Source organism: Dendroctonus ponderosae, unplaced genomic scaffold, assembly GCF_020466585.1.
Source record: "Dendroctonus ponderosae isolate FM_Combo_2020 unplaced genomic scaffold, Dpon_F_20191213v2 Dpon_F_20191213_3, whole genome shotgun sequence".
Lineage (NCBI taxonomy): Eukaryota > Metazoa > Arthropoda > Insecta > Coleoptera > Curculionidae > Dendroctonus > Dendroctonus ponderosae.
The window spans coordinates 4,893,088-4,912,342 of record NW_026018508.1 but is presented as its reverse complement, the minus strand read 5'-3'; the positions used below and the strand labels follow the sequence as shown (position 1 = coordinate 4,912,342).

The 19,255-nt window shown below is 31.9% G+C and overlaps 2 protein-coding genes across 5 annotated transcripts in view; both read right to left on the bottom strand.

The window, feature by feature from the left end:
- Nucleotides 1-9,884: 9,884 nt before the first annotated feature.
- LOC109540264 (dTTP/UTP pyrophosphatase) lies at nucleotides 9,885-12,846 on the bottom strand. The gene is made up of 4 exons (XM_019908554.2): nucleotides 12,562-12,846; nucleotides 11,398-11,636; nucleotides 10,213-10,365; nucleotides 9,885-10,157 (listed from the first exon to the last, which is right to left on the bottom strand). The coding sequence occupies exons 1-4, from the start codon at nucleotides 12,649-12,651 to the stop codon at nucleotides 10,019-10,021; spliced, it is 621 nt and encodes a 206-aa protein (XP_019764113.1). The 5' UTR covers nucleotides 12,652-12,846; the 3' UTR covers nucleotides 9,885-10,018.
- A 1,436-nt stretch (nucleotides 12,847-14,282) lies between these two features.
- The window catches only part of LOC109540328, a 59,292-nt gene continuing 54,319 nt past the window's right edge, over nucleotides 14,283-19,255 (bottom strand). For all 4 annotated transcript variants that reach the window (XM_048664660.1, XM_019908674.2, XM_048664661.1 and 1 more), the window contains exon 6: nucleotides 14,283-14,795. In XM_048664660.1, coding sequence (XP_048520617.1) covers nucleotides 14,431-14,795 — 365 coding nt within the window. In that variant the 3' untranslated portion in view covers nucleotides 14,283-14,430. The remainder of the gene's footprint in view (nucleotides 14,796-19,255) is intronic.

Genomic DNA, 19,255 nt, shown 5'->3' with positions numbered 1-19,255 from the left:
GATAAAATGTTTCCTCTGTTTTTCCATATTGTTGCAACAGTAGACTTTCCAAGTGCTAATTCCTTACAAATGTCACTCTGCTTTACTCCACTTTTAATTTTGTTAATAATCTCGTACTTTTCATTTAGTGAAAAAGCTTTGGGTTTTTGTTTTTCCATTCTAAAAGGATTTACATACATAACGCGGCAAAAAACAAGTCACTGCTTGTTTCTCGCTCTCACTAATATAAACAACTCCGCACGATTCGTATTGCTGAGCGTGGAAGTTCGCTATAAACGGCAAGTGAATATACAACTAACCTAAAAAGTGATCGTTATATCCGGAAGTTCGTTATAAACGGGTTCGTTGTAACCATTAAAAAAAATACGTTGGTCTTTATGGACGACGTTTCAATTAAAGGAAAAGTTCGTTTTAACCGAAAGTTCACTAAAACCGGGTTTATTATAAGCGGACTTTATTGTAATCAGAAAATAATTGTTTTTTGGGTTTTCGATTAAAAACTTTTAGTTTGTGATCGGTTTTGAATAAAACCTTTATGGTTTTTTGGGGAAAAATGGGAGGAATTTATTTTCGTTTTTGTCTCGAAATCGACGATGAAAAAAGTATTTGTAAAATTTTACAAAGCAATACATTTTTCTTGTAATTTTAACTCTACAAAATAGAGCGTTTTGGAGTAGAAAGTAAAGCAAAAAAATCAATCAAACCTAAAAAACCACATTTTTTTAACAAACTGCAGTTTTCAGAGGAATTGAGGTGACGAGATTTCCAAATAATCTGTTATAAACTTTCGCTTATTCCGTTCGTTTTTTAATAGAAAATTATTTGATTTTTGTTCAAAATTCGACGATGGAAAGGGATTTCAAAACTTTTTACAAATAGAGAAAGAATAAAGGATTCGAAATTTATTTAATAATTTTTCACGGAAAACACGTTAAGTTTGGTAGCAGTTTTAAGTAAAACTTTAGAAAATTGAACATTCAGAAAAAAGAGTAACTTATCTAAAACTGGAAAATTTTGAAATTTTGAAGAAATTTTAGAAATTATATTAATAAGTGGGCCGTAAAATAAATCTGAAACAAGTAAAAAAGTCATTAACATTTTCCCAGCAACGGAACTGAGTTACTGCGCCGGTGCGTTGGGCTGGCGCGCAAAGCGTAGCACTGAGTTACCCAGGCCTACTTGGAGGACTGAGTCGTGTTTAATTTAGTAAATTAACTTATTTAATCGCATATTATCATTTTGTAGAAAAAAATACTTACGACTGTTGAAACAACGCAACGCACGTATTAAAATAATCGATGTGATCGATGTACATTTTAATTAACTTAGCTACCACGAATTTTCAGCCAAAATAACTAATAAATTAAATAAAACTGCAAATAAATGTTAAACTATGCTGAATAATACTAAAGTGACGACAGAAGGTAACAGCAGAATAAATGAAAATACACGAAATAGGAAGGTCAACCGGTTTATCCAATCAAAATAATATATTTATAATATAATATATAATAAATAAAGGTAATGTCAGTACATCTGTAATTTAAACTGTATATTCTGTGAACAAAAATAACTCAAAAATATAATATAAACGCAACTAGAGTCCGCAATGTAGGTACTTCTAAATACAAAATATTTATATTTGCACTGCTCTTTTTAGCTGGATTGTTTTATTGTTGTAATTTCTTATTGCAATACTGTTTGTTGTTCTATTATAAATTTTCTGGGACACTGTATTCGCAATATCATCCAATCATAGTTCACACCATCACCAGTAGCTCGAAAACGATGACAGACACTAAAACAATTCAAAAAGCAACCCAGTTTTCAAATCCCATAAAGGTCTCAAATGTTTGGAATAAAACTTGAATGTTATCAACCTGCCTGCTTTGCGTGAGTTCAAAAGAACTCAACGAACTTACTGAAGCTGCACATAAAAAATTAAGCAAACTACAATATAATGCATTAGTATTCTCAACTGATAATGCAAAGGTCGTTATAAAGTTGTACTTTCCAAGATGTTTGTTTTCCTTAGAGGTGGAGGACGAGCGATGTCTTTTAAACCCGTTGACATCGAGCAAACGGATGTTAGTATGCTCTACGTGAAATGGATGGCAAGTTTATACATTCATATTTATTGTACTCCTGTATGCCGCTTGGCTATAAATAAGGTGTGTTACTATACTCTTGGGCACACTAAAATTTTTAATTTTAGATATGACTTATGTATATTTATAGGTGCAAACTCAATAAGTGCTTCGACCAGAAGAATAAATTTTATGGAACGATCGGAGAAAAATTGATTAGACTTCAAAATTTCGTGTTAAAACTGCAAATATATTTATAACCGCCCAATGAAGATTCGATTAGGTTTACAAGACGGTAAATATTAATATGGAACACTTTACTTTGCAATTKATTTTTTGTATGTGCTGTTTTTATTTCCGTCAGCCCTCTAATTCCGCATCAGACATGAGACAATCCTCTTAGCATACTGAATTTTTTTTAATAATWAATTATTTATAAACATTTGTCTGAGTTTTAATTAAGTTGGATAGATAGTAATATTAAGCGACMCTTTGTGCAATAAAAGTAAAATACATTATAAGTTGCYTGCAAAGATTACACTTAAATAAGCAAAACTATTGAACGGCGCTGATTGATTGCTTAAATCCCTGAGTACTTCAGCAAAATMGGGGCAAATTYAYAAGTGATGAAAACAATTTAATATCAGTATAAACAAAATCTAATTTGCGGAACATTGCCTCGAGAAGAACACATTTTTCGATTCTTTAAGATACATTTTTATGTCTATTAATAAGAGAATTTTAACAATAWAAAATATACAGCCTTTAGTTGGAACTATTGGCTGGATGGACGACTCTGTTGACAGCATCTTGTTTGCACAAAATATAAGWTTTAGAAAAATTTAAATAATTAAATTTTTTAAATGCTTCTTCATTGRCCTTAAACRAAGCCCTTCCGAACTCATTTCACCTCAAAACCCCCAATTTTTACACTGTACTTTGTGCTTTTATCAAAATTTACCCTGTTGCAATAAATGAAGGACCGGTATGAAAATATCGCAGAAAAGTTTATATACATTTTTGTTACTTATAATTTTTAATCTAAATTTTCAAATGTCAATTATAGATTTTTGTACTGTTATTGTCGCAGCTAAACTAAAGGAGACTATATCAACTTAAGCCAGAGTGCAATCCACACTATCAATTTTATTCTTCGACGTTTCCTTTTCCAGAAACCATCATCAACTTAGTTTGTTTTCAAAACTATGAATGCTACAAGATTTTACAAAGAGCACAAAATTGTGAACAAATGATTAGTGCATCAACCTAAAAAAATGAGTTGATTTCATCCTCCAACTAAAAAGTTCTGGTAGTTTTTGAACCACGACACTCAAGAATTCACCACTTGTCCAAAACGGCTGAACTCGATTGTTTCATCAAAATATGAGTCTCACATAAGAACAAATTCACAGCGAGTTTCACTAAAATACATCGTACCATTCACCCGATATTTCAAAAAAGATAAATTTTTTGAAGAACTTTGACCATCAATAGCAGAGGAGCCAGACATTTTTTGTTAATAAAAGTTAGGTCAGACCGTCTTCTTTTGGTCCAAAGAATATCGCAGTACCCTTTTGATCATGAGCTTACGGGACACCCTGTATAAAAAATATTATATTTTTGTTGCTCTCCGACTTCGGAATAAAATCGCAGAGAATGCTGAACGATTTCAAATTAAAGTTTTTTTGCTAGATTATACTTAATTTACTTTCCTTCCTTCATTAATCAATTTTGTCTGCGACTTGAATTCGGCAAACTGATGCAACGTTCGCCCTTCTACTAAAAATTCATATTTCATCAATTACCATTATTAAAACTATTAAATAACTTATTTGATAATACGTATTTTGTCTTTTGCTGTCTTCCGCGTGTTTAGCAGTTCTACTTCACCCTTAAAGATTCTTGGTTAACGATCATAACATATTAGTGTTATTTTAAAATGTATTTTAATTTAGCTTTAATAAAATATCTGTTCTTAGTTTAAGAAGGAGCATGCTCTTCTTAAATATGTATTACATATATTTACAATTTTTATTCCTGTGGGAACTGTTGCTTCCAATAGAGACAGAATAAAAAAGTTACTGATATTGGTGGGAATGCAATTGTTTCCAGTCAAGGTAATAAATTTAGCTTGATTTTAAATATTGTCAAATTGCAGACTTCGCCGATTGTTTTTAAGTTTTGATAACAGCAAACTTTACAACCTGTTAATGTTGAGTAATGATATTTCAAGTCTAGAATAATAATCCGTATTTCCCACGTCTATGTGCAAAAAATGCGACAAAAAGCTGATCGAGAACTTGTGCAAAAATAAAGCGATTGATTCAATTGCTCAACTGGATCTTCTCTTTAGATTACTTTTGCACGACACATCCAGCTGGTCTAACTATGGCTCAACAATACTAGCTAACAATACTAGCTTAAAAGACTCAAAGTTTCATAAATATTATAATTAAATGTCTAAAGTCTATTCCGCTTCATGATTGAAGATGTTCATATTTGGCTGGGAAATCTGTTGATTCCCAAACAAGTTTGAACCACAAACTTGCGTGTCAAAATACTTGCGTGAAAATAGCCACTTTCTATAAAACAACGTTCACAATAAAAAAACGGAAATCGAACTGCAAATGATTCATTCAAAAAGACGATGAATCCAACAATTATATCATCATGTTAATTCGGTAGTTCGCTGCCTTCGGAAAATGGCAAACACCTCAATATCATAAAAGGTGACTAAATATCCAGTTTAGTTCGGAAAGTGAAAAAAATACTTCGTCAGTTCTTTGTTCATAGACATAGATGGAGGATAGGGCGTCAGCTTGTAGAAAGCTGGTATGAATATATATATTTATAATCTATCAGCGTCTTGACGTGAAGTGATTTTAGTTTTTCGAAACGCAACTGAATTTGATGGCATTTCTTATTTCTCTTCATTTCCACTGTTCATTTGAAATAATGAAAATTTTCTGTAACACTAAAGAATGTTTTTCTTTCTTTCCAGGTGGCATGATGCAGCTTTCGGTAAGTTTTTTGATTATTTTAGTTAGTTTTTAGTTTGATTAGTTTTTTTTTAAATTATTTTGCCCCTGGTTGCCATGTAGATGTAGAAATGTTAGTCCAATATTATTTACTTCTATTTTATCATATTGCCGCATGCCATATTTATTCGCCAAGGAACGACGAGGACTCTAGATTCTAGACGGAGTTTTGAAATTTTTAAAATTTTCTTTATGTAAAATTAATTTAAATTTAGATATTATATGTTGCGGTATGAGGTTCTCTACAGAAGAGTCTTTTGATAAGTAAAACTATTAAATTTCTGTTGTGAATTATACTTTTTATTGTTTTGGCAGGTCATTTGCGTCTTTTGTATGTTTTTGTTGGATTTTGATAATAAAGACTTACGATAATAATAGTTAATTAGTGGCGTTTTCGGCCACTTTTCGATCCTCAAAAGTTCACCATTCTTTCATTAGCCAGCATATGCAGCGACATGAGTCCATTGCGTTGTGTACTTTATCCAGAGGGGCTCAAACTAATTAATTACACGATAAACTATTGTCACTCAGCTTTTCAACATTAATCAGTCAGGTTTTCCGTAGTAGTTTTTAAATTAAACTTTACAAGTTCAATCTGCTTAAAAAGTCTTCAAAATCAAGATATCAACACTAATGGTTTTCTGTTGTAAATCGATTTTTTTGCTGTATTCAAACGTTAAAATAGCGGAGAATCCAGACCAAAATGCTTAAAGGCAGATGGAACTTGCTTATTGCTTTGTGATGGTTTAGCGGATAGAACCCTAAAAGGCTGCAAGTCATCCTGGACTATTTATTTAGATATTGGCCTGTTTTTGCCAAATTTTGCTTCCCAAACGATTTGTGCTAGAAAGTTTCAGCGGGCAGAATCCGTTCGATATATTTAAGATTTTTTTGTCATCCAGCGCCCTTCAAGTTTTTTGAGAAATAATCGAGGTTTTAGGGAATTTTCGGCTCTGAATCCGCACAGCATTCCATTTTGTGGAAGTACATGGCAACCAGGGTTGTAGTTTTTCTTTGATAGCATTTTTGCTGCTCGCATGTGCAGATTTGTGGCTTTTATGAGGCGAATTTTATATAACGGCTTTTTCGAAATTATAGCACACTTATTTTCGTTTGTTTTTTTTTGTAACTTTCGTAACTTTTTCAAGTGGGTTCAAGCTATTCATTAATAACAGCGTTTTCATATTGACTTGGCGAAATAAAAGGTTCCGCATCATTCAAATATGTAAATATTTGAATTATAATTTGGATATTGTCACCACGCTAAGAGCTTGACTGATGGAAAAAGGCACTTTAGAGCTAACGGTCCATTCGAACAAACAAAATTATTCGATTGAATTTAGAGATGATCTCTCGAGACATATAGCTGTAATTAAATATTACTTTATGGACAACAGCAATTTAAAAAAAGGAGCCTCTACATATAAACAAAACATTATATTCTTCAAAAAATTAAGGTACTCGGCACTAAATTCACTGCTAATTTTTTGACTGAAAGTATTTTGTTTGGAAAATTGTCTATTCGGTATTAAACTCTTCATAAATGTCAACTTTTTCAACTAATATTAATTTCTCAAAGACTTTTCTTCAAAAGGTTGTACACTCTTTGAGTTCGGACTCTTCATTCTCTGTCTTGAAAAATCGTCTTTTCGACCTTCACACTCTTATGACTCAAGTTTCTCAACCGATTCCAATTTAGCAAAATACGATTTTTAGGTAAAATAAAAAAACCACTCGCTATAGAAGTTTCAATGATCCAAATTGGGCCCGTTTAAGAGAGTCACTTATTTGTTCGTACTGAAGGATCTGATATGGCACTATATAATTATAATTATAACAATATTTACATTCATGCATCATTAACACAACATGCACACCAAATGTTGCATAATTTTGATTTTAACAACGCAGATCTATTAGTTAGGGAAACAAATTATCATAAAAGAAGAATCCAAGAAATGATACAAAAGCATGATGATGCAAAAGCAGTAAATTTCAGATCAGATACCGACAACCTTAGCAACATTTACCAAACCCTAATAAAGCCATAAGTATGAAACACTCGGTACACTAGTGAAAAATTAAAACTATTTCTGTTTATCTCAATACATGCATACCACTCTCGCAAATGTAGAAAATAATTCAGACAAATTTAAGGTTTCAAGAAGGCAAAGACCTAAAAGAACGTTGATTTTTACCAATCATGAGATAAGTTTTTCCGGTGTTTTCCTCTCCTAAAAGGAAGGATTTTTTCCCTCAAGAACTGATGAATGTTTTAACACTTTGTAAATTATAGTTTTTATACAACATGTTTTAATTGTGAATTGTTGTTTGTAGTTTGTGTACATTTTAAATCTGATGATGGCGCTGTTGTCTCGCCGAAACGTAATAAAATAAACGAAGTTTCAAAATTTATTCTTCACACTTTGACTGAGACCCAAGAAAGATAAGAATATCATAACAAGTACACGCAGTCAGGAAAATAAATCAGAATAAATATAATAATGACTAACTTGAGATATTCTATGCCAATATTGATGAAAGTATTTCAATTTGAACATTTCAATGTCCGGTATCTTCAAAACATATGACTGAAAAGCAACTGGATACTAAATTTTTCGATATTCCAAATGTTATTAATAATATGGATCAGAAAGGCATTCTATCGTCGATGTTACTTTATACCCATTCTTATTCATTATATCCAGGAAAAGAAAATTTCTGATTTGTTCTATATTTTGATAATGCTAAATGAATGCAATAGGAAATTGCATTCGCAGTGAAAACAGTGATCGTATATTCCCACACTTAGAAACTACATGATTGTAAACAATGTAAAATAGATTCGAAAGTAATGAGAAATGAACCATGAATGTTATCCTTTTTAATAAGAAGAATATTGCGATAAATGGATGCAAACAATCAAACAATGCGTCAAAGTTTGTCTAGTGCTGGGAATGTATTTCTTAAGCCAATTGGAATTTATGTATTCCAAGCTTACTAAATAGCTATATTACATCAAACATAACTACTTGAAAGTCTTAAAATCATTATTTATGGTGTGAAAATATTACATGCTTATGGTGTTTTAGCTTCGTTTTATCTTACAATTCCTTTCATTTGGGTACTTTCCTGAAAACTTTAAAGAGTTGTTGGGATGAAATATTCTCTTAAAGTTCTTTCTGATGAAAATTAATCACAAAATATTTTTTTAAGGAAAACATAATTTTGTAAGTAAAACGCAAATAATATTTCACCACTTAAGCTAAATCTTAAAATTGACACCGTTTTTTGCTAAAATTTTGTATTACTTTTATTTATATAATAATATATATATATATATAATTTAATTTTGCCGGAATAATAAAAAGCAAGCAATAGCACAAATGAACGATGTAAAAATTCAGAGTTTTAATTTTGTGAGTGACGTTCTTCTATTTATTCACTTCATTCCCTTCAGGATCTTCGTTGATAACTCTCGATTTTCGAAGTTCCCTTTAAATATTATTTTGCGTTTTAAAAATTGTTCCAGTATACAATGCTTGACAGATTTCTTTCATTCTATCTAAAAGTCTCCAAATAAAAGCAACGAAATATTGAAATAGATCCATTTTTCATTTCATATAAGTTGTTCATAATTATACATTTAAAAAAAAGTTCCAATAGTTGGTAATAAAATGAATTGAATAATTGAAAAATTAGACGGATCGAATTAAAATTTAATTGCTGCGAGGCTTTGTGATTTAAATGATTGCTTAATTAAAATATCTATGAAATCAATGTGGTCATTATTTGAATCTTTTTTTTTTGATCAACTTTTGTGCTGAAGCACAAAAAATTGGCGACTTTTTGCTTATTGTGAGTATCAATAAAAAATACTTCTTCAATATTTGTTCACGAGATTAAAATTATGAATAAAGTTTGATTAAAATGATTCCATAAAAATGGTGCTTCAGCTTTCAATTTTTTCTTTTATTATCATTGAAGTTTTTACAGTGGGTACACATGTATCAACTTCCAACATCAAAACGTATCAGAATTTTGCCGGGATTTATATTTGATAATTTTTTGAAACATGCCATTAATTTATACTTGTTACTTATGGTCTTAAAATAAGTTACATTTTAATTAGTTTTAATTTTTATTCATTTTCTGTTTCGGTAGCTGTATTTTCAATTTTTCATTGAGTTCATTTGAGTCAATTTTCAAAAGGTCTCAAGATTGACATCAATAATAATTATTTCGCGAGTTAATTGTGGCGGATAATTTAATTTTCAGCAATTTAAGATATATTGACTTCATCTTAATTTGAGATCTACAATGATGTTAAAATTGGAAAATTTTCCACAGAAAACACGATATTTTTGCTCTGCGTTATTTTCTCTGAGAATTTATGAAAAAATGTTATAAACATGTATTATTGTGCCATGAATTTGACTGTCGATTTTAAAACATTCAAAACGGTTCCTTATGAAATACCTTATTTGAATAACTAGTTGAAAATATCTTCAGGTTTTACTTGTTCTGACTTTTGAATTTTACATAATAAGAAAAACACAAATTATCTGTATTTCCTAGAGATATTCACCCTGTATATTTCTATGAATTCTACATTTTTTTTAAATTCAAAATTAATAAATTTTCATTAGGCGGGCTTCCACGTATTTATCTCCTCATTTTCATCGTTTCTGCATCTTTTTCTATGCGAATAAAATATTTCTCCCGCATTGAAACATCGTGTATAATAAAAAAAAACAAATTGCACGGAAATATTATATTTGAAGTAACACAAATTTCATGCTTACAAAATATTGATGTTGTCTAAACACTTGCAAATTGCAATGTTATATCGTGAATTAAATAGTCAATATTTAATGTATTAAATGTTATCCATTATTCCTCCTTAAGAATTTTCTTTAGTTCAAGGGCCAGCCTACATAATGGCAATCCAATCACATTATTAAAGTCGCCTTCTATTCTTGTGACAAATGTGCTGGCAATTCCTTGGATGCCATATCCTCCAGCTTTCCCCCTAAAAATCAAATCGAAAACAATTTATATTCCAGCGCAATTTACTTTTAACCTACATTGGTTCTCCCGTTTCAACATACGATAATATTTCATCATCGGTAAGTGGAGCCAAATAAACCGTAGTCACCTCTGTGAATGTGTGGATTTTGTTTTTGTACCAAACGACAACACCAGTGTAGACACTGTTTGGAAGTCCACTTTGAGAGAAACTGAAATATTTAGCGAATTAAACAATTACCAAACCATAGGGAGCATCTGGTAGGAACATTTGCTTTAAAAAATAGTTCTTTAAATTTTTTTGATGGTTTTCCTAATGGTAAATTCATTTATACTGAGTTGTCTAGAGATTTTTGACCGTTTCGTCCAGCATCAATTATTCAAATAAAAAAAAATATTGTGTCATTTTTGCATTGCATGAAGTAGGTATGCATATTTACATATCAATAACTGAAACGACGATTTTTAAAAAATTCGTGTTGTTGCAAATAGAGCTTATTTTCTAAAATTTCGTGTAGTTCTGAATGGAAGAAGACAATGCAAAAATAGATACAACATTACTGCAGTAAAATAAATTTAATATCAAGAGAACTGATTGTTCCTAAATTTATCGTTTCTGAGAGGTTACAGATTTTCCAAATCAAATTACGTATTCCAAATCAACCAAATCAACGTTTCGGTGTATTTTTCCACCATCATCAGTTTTTATGTGTAGCGTTGTTGCTGCTTTAAGGTTTGGCATGCATTTTTTGAAATTTTTTTAGAAAAATACACCGAAACGTATTTTGATAGATAAATAGAGACGATAAATGACTGAAACCCAGGAATGAATTTGATTTGGAATTGAAACACAGTCAGGAAAGTGTATACAAAGTTACAGATTTTGCTTTAATATATTGGCGGTGGCCCACAAAGTAAACAAGCTAACAAAATAAGCTTTTACATTTTTGATCTTTCTGATTTGTATTCGTAGAAAATGCAATACTTATGTAATCCCGTCTAAATGGATAGTTTTTAATGTTAGGTACTATTATTTGATGAAAATTTCATAGTTTCCCTGAAGAACCGATACCAAATCTGTAGTTGTGACTAACTGAGATCTTCATTGTTTTCCACAAAGGAAAAACTATTTTTTACGATTTTCGAATTTTCGATGGCTTTCTAAAATGTCTTTGGATCATCCTCTAAGCCAAATTAGGAAATTTAGCCATTTTGAATCGAAATCACTCTAATAAACAACTTACTCCGATATAAATTGGAAAGCTTCTTCTTTGGTTTTGGGTTTGCCATACATTTTCCCATTGTGAGTGACCATGGTGTCCGATCCAATAATAAGATCCGGCTTTCGAATATCGTTCTTAATCTTATTATAAACATCTTGCAGTTTTCCCAGTGCCGTTTTTTCAACAAAGTCCGAAAACGTATGATCTTTGGGATTCAATGTTTCTTCATAGTCAGAAGAAACGATTTCAAATTTTAATTTCTGGAATAAAAGAAAGATGTGAATTGATTGCACAAATTAATTGCAGATTGAAGTCTACTTTATGAGTAAGAAAATATCGCCGATCGATTAACAGCAGAGTAACTACAAATTAGAAGGCATAGCTGTAATTTAAGTAGGAAATTAGCGGCATTACTCTGGACGTGTTATCTGCTGTACCTGATTTGCAGAACGCAGAAAAACAAGTCACAAACATGTATTTTCAAAAAAACCTGGGATATTTGCAAAAACCTAAATAAAAAATCGACAACAATGTGATTGATGGCACGTAGGTAAATGCCTAATGCAATTTAGGTAAATGGTGAAACTAAAAGGCTTAAGATAAGATATTTTTTCTGATAAAACGACTACTTATATTCGACACTCCCTCAGTTCCCAAAAAAAATTTTCGAAATTTAGTTTTTTAATAGAGGTCTCAAAGAAAAGCGAGAAAACCCGCTCAAAACTGTGTCAGTCGTTGCTTTCATCAAATTCAGCCCGGTTTGAATCGTTGCTTCAGTAGAACTTTACTTCAGCTGTTCATGTGTGGAAACTTTCACTTTACTTCCTCTTAGCGCGATTACTATATTAAAATTTGATCGATTTCGAGTTTTCTTCGAAAAGGCGGTCATGTTTTGGATTCTCGATATTGTTATACATTTTAAGTCTTGAGGAGCACAATTTCAAAACCAACCTCAAATACGCTCTAACCCTGACATGTTTAACAGCAAAAATTTGCTTATTAATGCATGACTGCATTAATGCATTGCTGTGATTTTTCATAAAATTTTAAGCTAATGTCGACGAGACATAAACTGCAATTTTAAAATCTATTTTTCATGTACACTTGTACATAAATTATAACAACTAGAAATAATCTTTAAATTTGATAAAGGTACGTTTTAATATTGAAAGCGCCATCTCTTACCGTGCTGCTTAGTAAGTTAGCTCGTTGCTTGGAACTGCTGGCCAAAACAATTCTCATACTGTTCAGTTGGCTCAATAAAGGTTCCAGCATTTTCCCCGATTTCACTTTTTGTTAAGGAAAACTTATCTTTCACAACTCAACACTTCACTGATTTAACCACGGAAGATTCTATCTATCTAACAGAAGTTTGCTTACCGAAGTATTAGTGCGTTTCTACACAAATTAGAGATTGTTAACTGGTCTGGTAACACGTGCTTAGTAATGGAGATTCGATAATGAACAGAAATCTTTTATGAAACCGACACAGTTTATTGAATTCAATGGTCATTAAGTTCACATTCGCCAGTTTCCAGAAATTTCGCCATTTAGAAATTTGTGCATTTTAAACGGGCTTTTATACATATTACAGCTTGTTTTAAAATTGGTGCAATTATTTTTAAGAGTTATTTTGAGACTAAGATATAAACTCTTAAAGATGCACTACGCTATCAACTTAGCTAATACGCAATTTTTTATTGTAGTTTAATGGTACCGAATTGTCTGCGAACTAATTTAGTTTCCGTTCTTCAGTTTAAACTTTTATTAAACTTTCACAAAAGATCTTTTGAGAAAAATGTCAATATTTCATCAATTTCTGATAAAAAGTCCAAACTGCAAATTTGAATCGTTGCAGCTATTTGTTGCCAAGCATGTTATGCTTAGATGTTACGATGTAAACGTTTGACGGCTCTTTTAAAACATTTAAAATGTATATCAGAGTCAAAATATGTTTATCTTCTTGGAGCCTCTGAACAGGTCCAAGCCTGCAGGAGAAATGCTGGGAGTTCACACACAAAGTCACATAAATTAAGACCACGATGAGGTTGATAGAAACGAGCACCAACACCATTCAATAGTTTCGCGCATATATTCGTTGGTACCTTTGAACAAACTCCATATCAAGAAATTGTTTGAAGAAGAGCTTCAAGTCTCCCATTTACCCTAGTTACTTTTTTACCAGAAAACTTTCCCTTAACATCAAGCTGCGATATGAGATTTTAACCCATTGTTTTGGGAAACTGAAAAAGTAAATTTTGAAGCTCTGAATGAAACCAACATTGAATTCTTCTCACCTGCTTGGGTTGACGAATTTATTGGTCCATCAGTGAAATGATCGGTTGATTTGCCAATAAAGCAGCAAAAATTTACGCAACGTTAATGAGAAAAAGTAATTTATAGGTGCGATCCAATACCTTATTAGATTTTTTTTAACACTACTTATAATTACTTCTATTGAACCAATTGAAGACAAATTTCTTAATATGTATCGCCTCCTGACTTACCGCTCGTAGAGACTAAAAACACGCGAGACAAAAATGTTTCTTAATAAAATACTTCATTGATGTGCTGTAGAATGTATGTACATATGAAATAGGCTCTTCAAAACAGGTCAGGAATATATAAAACTTATACCTCAACACCATGTTTTTAAATTTGCCGAATTGACAAGTTTTGACCAACACCCCGTAGAGAGACCAAAGACCCAAAAACACTGTATATCAGGAGAGTGTGGTGCTAATTACACACTTCGGGTCCAAAGATCTTAACGGAACAAACCCAGGTTACTGCTACTGATTATTTTTGTGCAACATTTATTTATGAACTTTATAATGGTCTGTGCGAGATTTTATAAATCCCTCATATGTTAAAAAGCTGGCGAAATAATAAAAAACATTTACTAATTACATATTTCGCACAACATTTATTTTTAAAACGTTTTGTCAAATTTTGCTACTTTTGTATATAAACCATATACATTTCCTTATTAATACGTATTTTATGTATTAAACGTAATCATAAAACTTTATAATAGCATATTTAGAATATTTTTTATGCTGACACGGTTTCCACCATTGACTTCATAATAATTTCGCCGAAATTCTCATCGGATTCCTTCGATTTGTCTACGCTGCTGGTGGTAGTATTCTCAGCATCTGTCGGATGTGATTCCGGTGTCTCAGTGCAGTCCTGAGTGGCTTCGTCAGTACTCAGCGCAGTGAAACTATTTGATTCCTCGTAACCAGCATAGTTGTAACGATTATTTAACAGCAGATGATCGCAAATCGATTCTAATCTAGAGTTGGCCCCCACTGTATGCAAGTCGGTGTATTGGTTCTCTTTTGATTCTGGTGATGGATGATAATTTTCGTTGGAGAACTGATTGAAAGATGACGGTGGAGCTTGTTGGAAGCTTTCTGTAACAAAATAAAAGTTTTTTTAGTATCTAATTGAAATGGAAATACAAACAAGACACAGATGGTGAAATTTTGAGCAAAATATGGTAGATGACAAGAAACGGGTTTTGAACTCTGAAAGGTCCATACGGCTTTAAAACTCAGAAGGACCGGCAAACGTGCGGTGTGGAGAAAAAGGACGGAGTGGAAATTTGTCTCTGTTTCAACCAATGACAAATGCATGTATCATTTATAAACAAATACTTAATGCTCAATAATACTATAACTTGATCTTTTAGTCGTTCACGTCCATAACTAATCCGGTTCAGCTAGTACTGAGGATTCCGCCAGTCCTCAAACTGAACAAATCACTAGGGCATTAGAGTTGTTGAAAAAGTAACCATTTATTACGCGAGAAGATCTGAAGCAATGAATACCGAGTAGAAATGGTCGGTCTTTAACGTAACCGCTAAAAAACAGCGTCCCAGACGTGTAACCTGTAATCGCAGTTACACTTTGCCAATTTAACCGGTTGTTTTTGAAACCGTCTCAGTAACCATTTATCAACGGAAAATTTGTTCAGTTGCGCGTTGCATTGATAATTGTGTTTATCACCTTTCGTCTATTATATATCTAGAATTACCTACTGTTCAGTTCACCAGGAACCATAATCGGTCAGATCAGAGAAATATTGTTTAGTTTTGGTAATGATTTAATTCAGCATTTTTAGCCTATAAGTATTGCTGTTAATGTGGATGATTTAATGTTATTGTTGACTTAATAACACGCGAAAATAATTCAAATGCTATTACAAAACTGTGGTGCCCCACAAATCAGAGGAAGTTCAGTTAAAATATAGGCAAGAAGAAGATTATTACATTTTTCAATATTTTGACAAACTTGTTTTATAACAAAAAAATACAGGTACCTATATTAGTACTTCTGTTCCATGCGAGATATTATTTTCCAGCGGTRCMTCATGAATGAGCGAAGAACTAGATTTAGTAAAAAGCATACGCAAAAAAATATTATGTTAATTAATTTTTAAATGAAAATTAGATTTTTCAACATTTTCGTACGCAAAGCGTATGTAAACCATTCGATTTTATTATCAGTTTTTTTCCTTTAAGTAGTTACTTATGACCCATGTCTTGCTTCTGTTTTTAGAATATATTATTTTTAGTTTACCAATGCTAAGAATTATTTTTTTAAATTATTATTAAATAAAAACTAAATTATTACTTATTATCACTACGTCTACCATCATTATCATTGCGAATTTTTAATGAAAAATTTAAAAAGAACATGTTACTTTTGGAACCGCATTTTGAAACCTAATACCAAAGTGAAACTGCAACGTTGGAACCTGTTCTAGAAAAATAACCGTTTAGCGATGGTTTTACGTGGACCAGTTAAAGTAGGTGTTCGTATCGTATGCCGACCGGTGCACAAGCGAAATACATTGATTAATTTCGTTACCTACTTTAATTATTTGGGCTTCGATTGAAATTCTATTTAATCAGTGGAAAATACAATCGTTAATTATTCCATAATTAATTATCCCGAATTGGTTCTATGTCGGGAGGAAGATTCGTTAAATGTTGTTGAGTATTCAGCTCTGTTGCAAGAAGAAAGGACGTATAAATATTTCATTTGAAGAATTGATGTTTTCAATTTACTGCAATCCTTGCAATCATAGATGCATTTGAAGTTGTTTAATTTAACATCTGGCACATTTCTACTCAACAATTTAACCTTTATTAATATGATTGCTTGGTTACTAAAGAGTCAATCAATTGACTCTTAAATTACCATATTCCTCAGTAGAACTACAKACACTACTGGKTGAGCAGGGATTTAAAGTGCCATATGAAAACAMTGCAAAATAAATTTTAGTTRAAGCAAAACAGTTCCTGCAACGYTTAAAATAATAATATAAGAAAATAACAACACGAAAAMAACACARTTTTMTAGGTTTCTTGGAAATAGCCCATAGTATTTTAAACAATTAGGCCGGTAACAACACAACATTGAATCACATTTTTTTCAAACCCAGWCCTGTCAGATCAKACTTTAAAARGCCTRTTTCGGRSACTAAATAGATGAAGTAAAATATTATTGGAAGTTGTTCGGAATSATGTTAAAATATTGATCGCAATTTCCGGCTGTGGAACATTGTTAAAATAATTAAAGAAAGTGCAAAAAAACATTTTTTGGGTATAACTTTTGAACCGTTGATGCCATTAAAAAAGTTTAATACTTTTTTCAAGTTTTAAAAACACCTACATATAAGACAAACTAAATTAAAATCCGTTCATTTGTTTCCTCAAAAAAACAAAAAAACCGCCGATTTTAGCGTTTTTTGAGTTTTCTATAATTAATTTAGTTTTGTTTCAAGAAAATCATACTATAAGTTTCTTGAAGGTCTGTATACTTTAAATGTGGTATACATTTTAGCTTAAAATATTAATAACTTTTTCTTCATTCCTATTTGTTATGTAAGAAGGGCTCTATTCAGAGTAAACAAATGAACGGATTTTAATTTAGTTTGTCTTCTATTGAAGGTATTTTTAATGGTTGAAAAAAGATTTAAACTTTTTTCAATGGCATCAACGGTTCACAAGTTATGCGCAAAAAACGATTTTTTTGCACAGTTAATAAATGCTGCCGTAATGCACTGGTTGGAAAAACACAGTCCTGAACACGTTGCGACCAAATTTTGCATTTGAAACTGGCATACTTAACAAGATTAATTCTCACTTACATCGAGAGCAGAATCCTGGACAAATTCTCATTCCATCTAAAGTTCAATCAAAGTGTGTAGCTCTCCGGCTATTATTTTAAAAACTCTTTGTGCGTTGTATTGTTATTATATTGTTTCTGGATACTTTTCATATGATTAATTGAAATAAAGGTTACTACTTTACCTGATCAAAGTTCATTGATAAACCATTTAATAGTTTTGTTTTCCCAACAAATCACCTTATTTCATTTAATATTTGGGTATCTACAATTTTTTATAAAAATACATTCTATCAACCTACCTAAGCTTTTTTAATATATTTAAAGAGTAACGACTAGCACGAATGCTCTTAAGAAATCAGCACCTTTAGGCGACATACCCATATACATCTAAAGCGGCGATAGACATTAAAATTATTATTTTTACAATTTTACGGTATTACGATGTGACTGTTTTTTTCCCAAAATTGCTGAGAACGCATCAGTTTTCGAATAATTTTTACAAGTCATGTTCATATACAAATGACTGAACCGTAATTTCTGTATAATATGGGAACTGTTAACCACTTTGTAACATATTAACACTGTATAAATTCAGCTTTTTTCACGGTAGCGATTCAGAATCGGTTCAGAACCGATACCGAACCGTATTAGGGCGCAGGCTCGCTTCAGGACCTGTTCAGAACCGATCCTTGATTCCTTCCGCGAACGTTTTTAGAACCACCTTTCAATAGTACCAACAGGATTTTAGTTATTTTGCGCCTAACAGTAATTTCCCTAGACTGAGATGCAAGTGGGGTTCAAGGGCATCTTTGTGCAGACCACCCCAGATTATTAACCCATAACTGACAACCTGTTCAAACAAGGGCCTATACAGGGTGATTCAAAATTGGCGTCATTCCTCTGGAGGTCTTGTCTGGCGCTTTTATAGGAATACAGAAAAAAAAGTAAAATAAATTAGTTTAAAACTGAGAAATTTGCAAAATCTATATCAGAAATACGGCAGCAATGTTTTTCAAGGTAATCTGCCTAATTAACATTGCGCAAATACCTGTTGCTTCATAATTATTTAAAACTCAGGTGACCATGGAATTATACAGAGTGACAATAAGATAGACAAGGATAAACGGTAAATTTCAACAAGATTCGTTGACTGCGGATCATACTTTCGAAATGTCAACCTGTTCTCATAACCTCGAATTGGTTGAATGGTCAACTCCAAACAAGCTAGTGCCTGTGTAATCTCCTTATTATCCACTCTTATCAAACAGCTTCTCGTACATATTCGGTTAATTAACTCCTGCTCCATGTGTATCTCCTTGTGCTCTGAGTGCCCCTGATTCGATTATGTCCAATATTTTTTCCTCTGTGTCTGGAACCCAAGAATGGATTGTCGTCCACTGTCTTCCTGGAACCACTCTCCTCGCCCTTTGTTGGCGTGAGTTCTTTCAGCTTCTGCTATGTTACTGTAGCATTTCCCCTGAACTAATCACATATCAGCAAATTCGTGAAAGGAAATTCAGAGTAAGTCACAGTTTGACAAATTGTTGTTATTATTGACAAGGGCTATCCACCTATAACTATCTGTTAATGACAAAAAACATCATTGCCGCTGTGCCTTTTCATCAAAAAATTGTAGAAACAAACTTTTTTGATATAAAAAATTTTCGTAATTTGAAGCAAAGATCGTAATTTTTCTTTTTGAATGCTTAAGTATTCCAATATGCTACCAATTAAAC

Coding starts and splice junctions, on each gene's coding strand:
- LOC109540264 (XM_019908554.2), bottom strand. CDS start 12,651: ATGCTGGAACCTTTATTGAGCCAACTGAACAGTATGAGAATTGTTTTG. Junction 10,366..11,397: donor GCTTTCCAATTTATATCGGA/GTAAGTTGTTTA, acceptor TAAATATTTCAG/TTTCTCTCAAAGTGGACTTC. Junction 10,158..10,212: donor GTTGAAACGGGAGAACCAAT/GTAGGTTAAAAG, acceptor TTTGATTTTTAG/GGGGAAAGCTGGAGGATATG.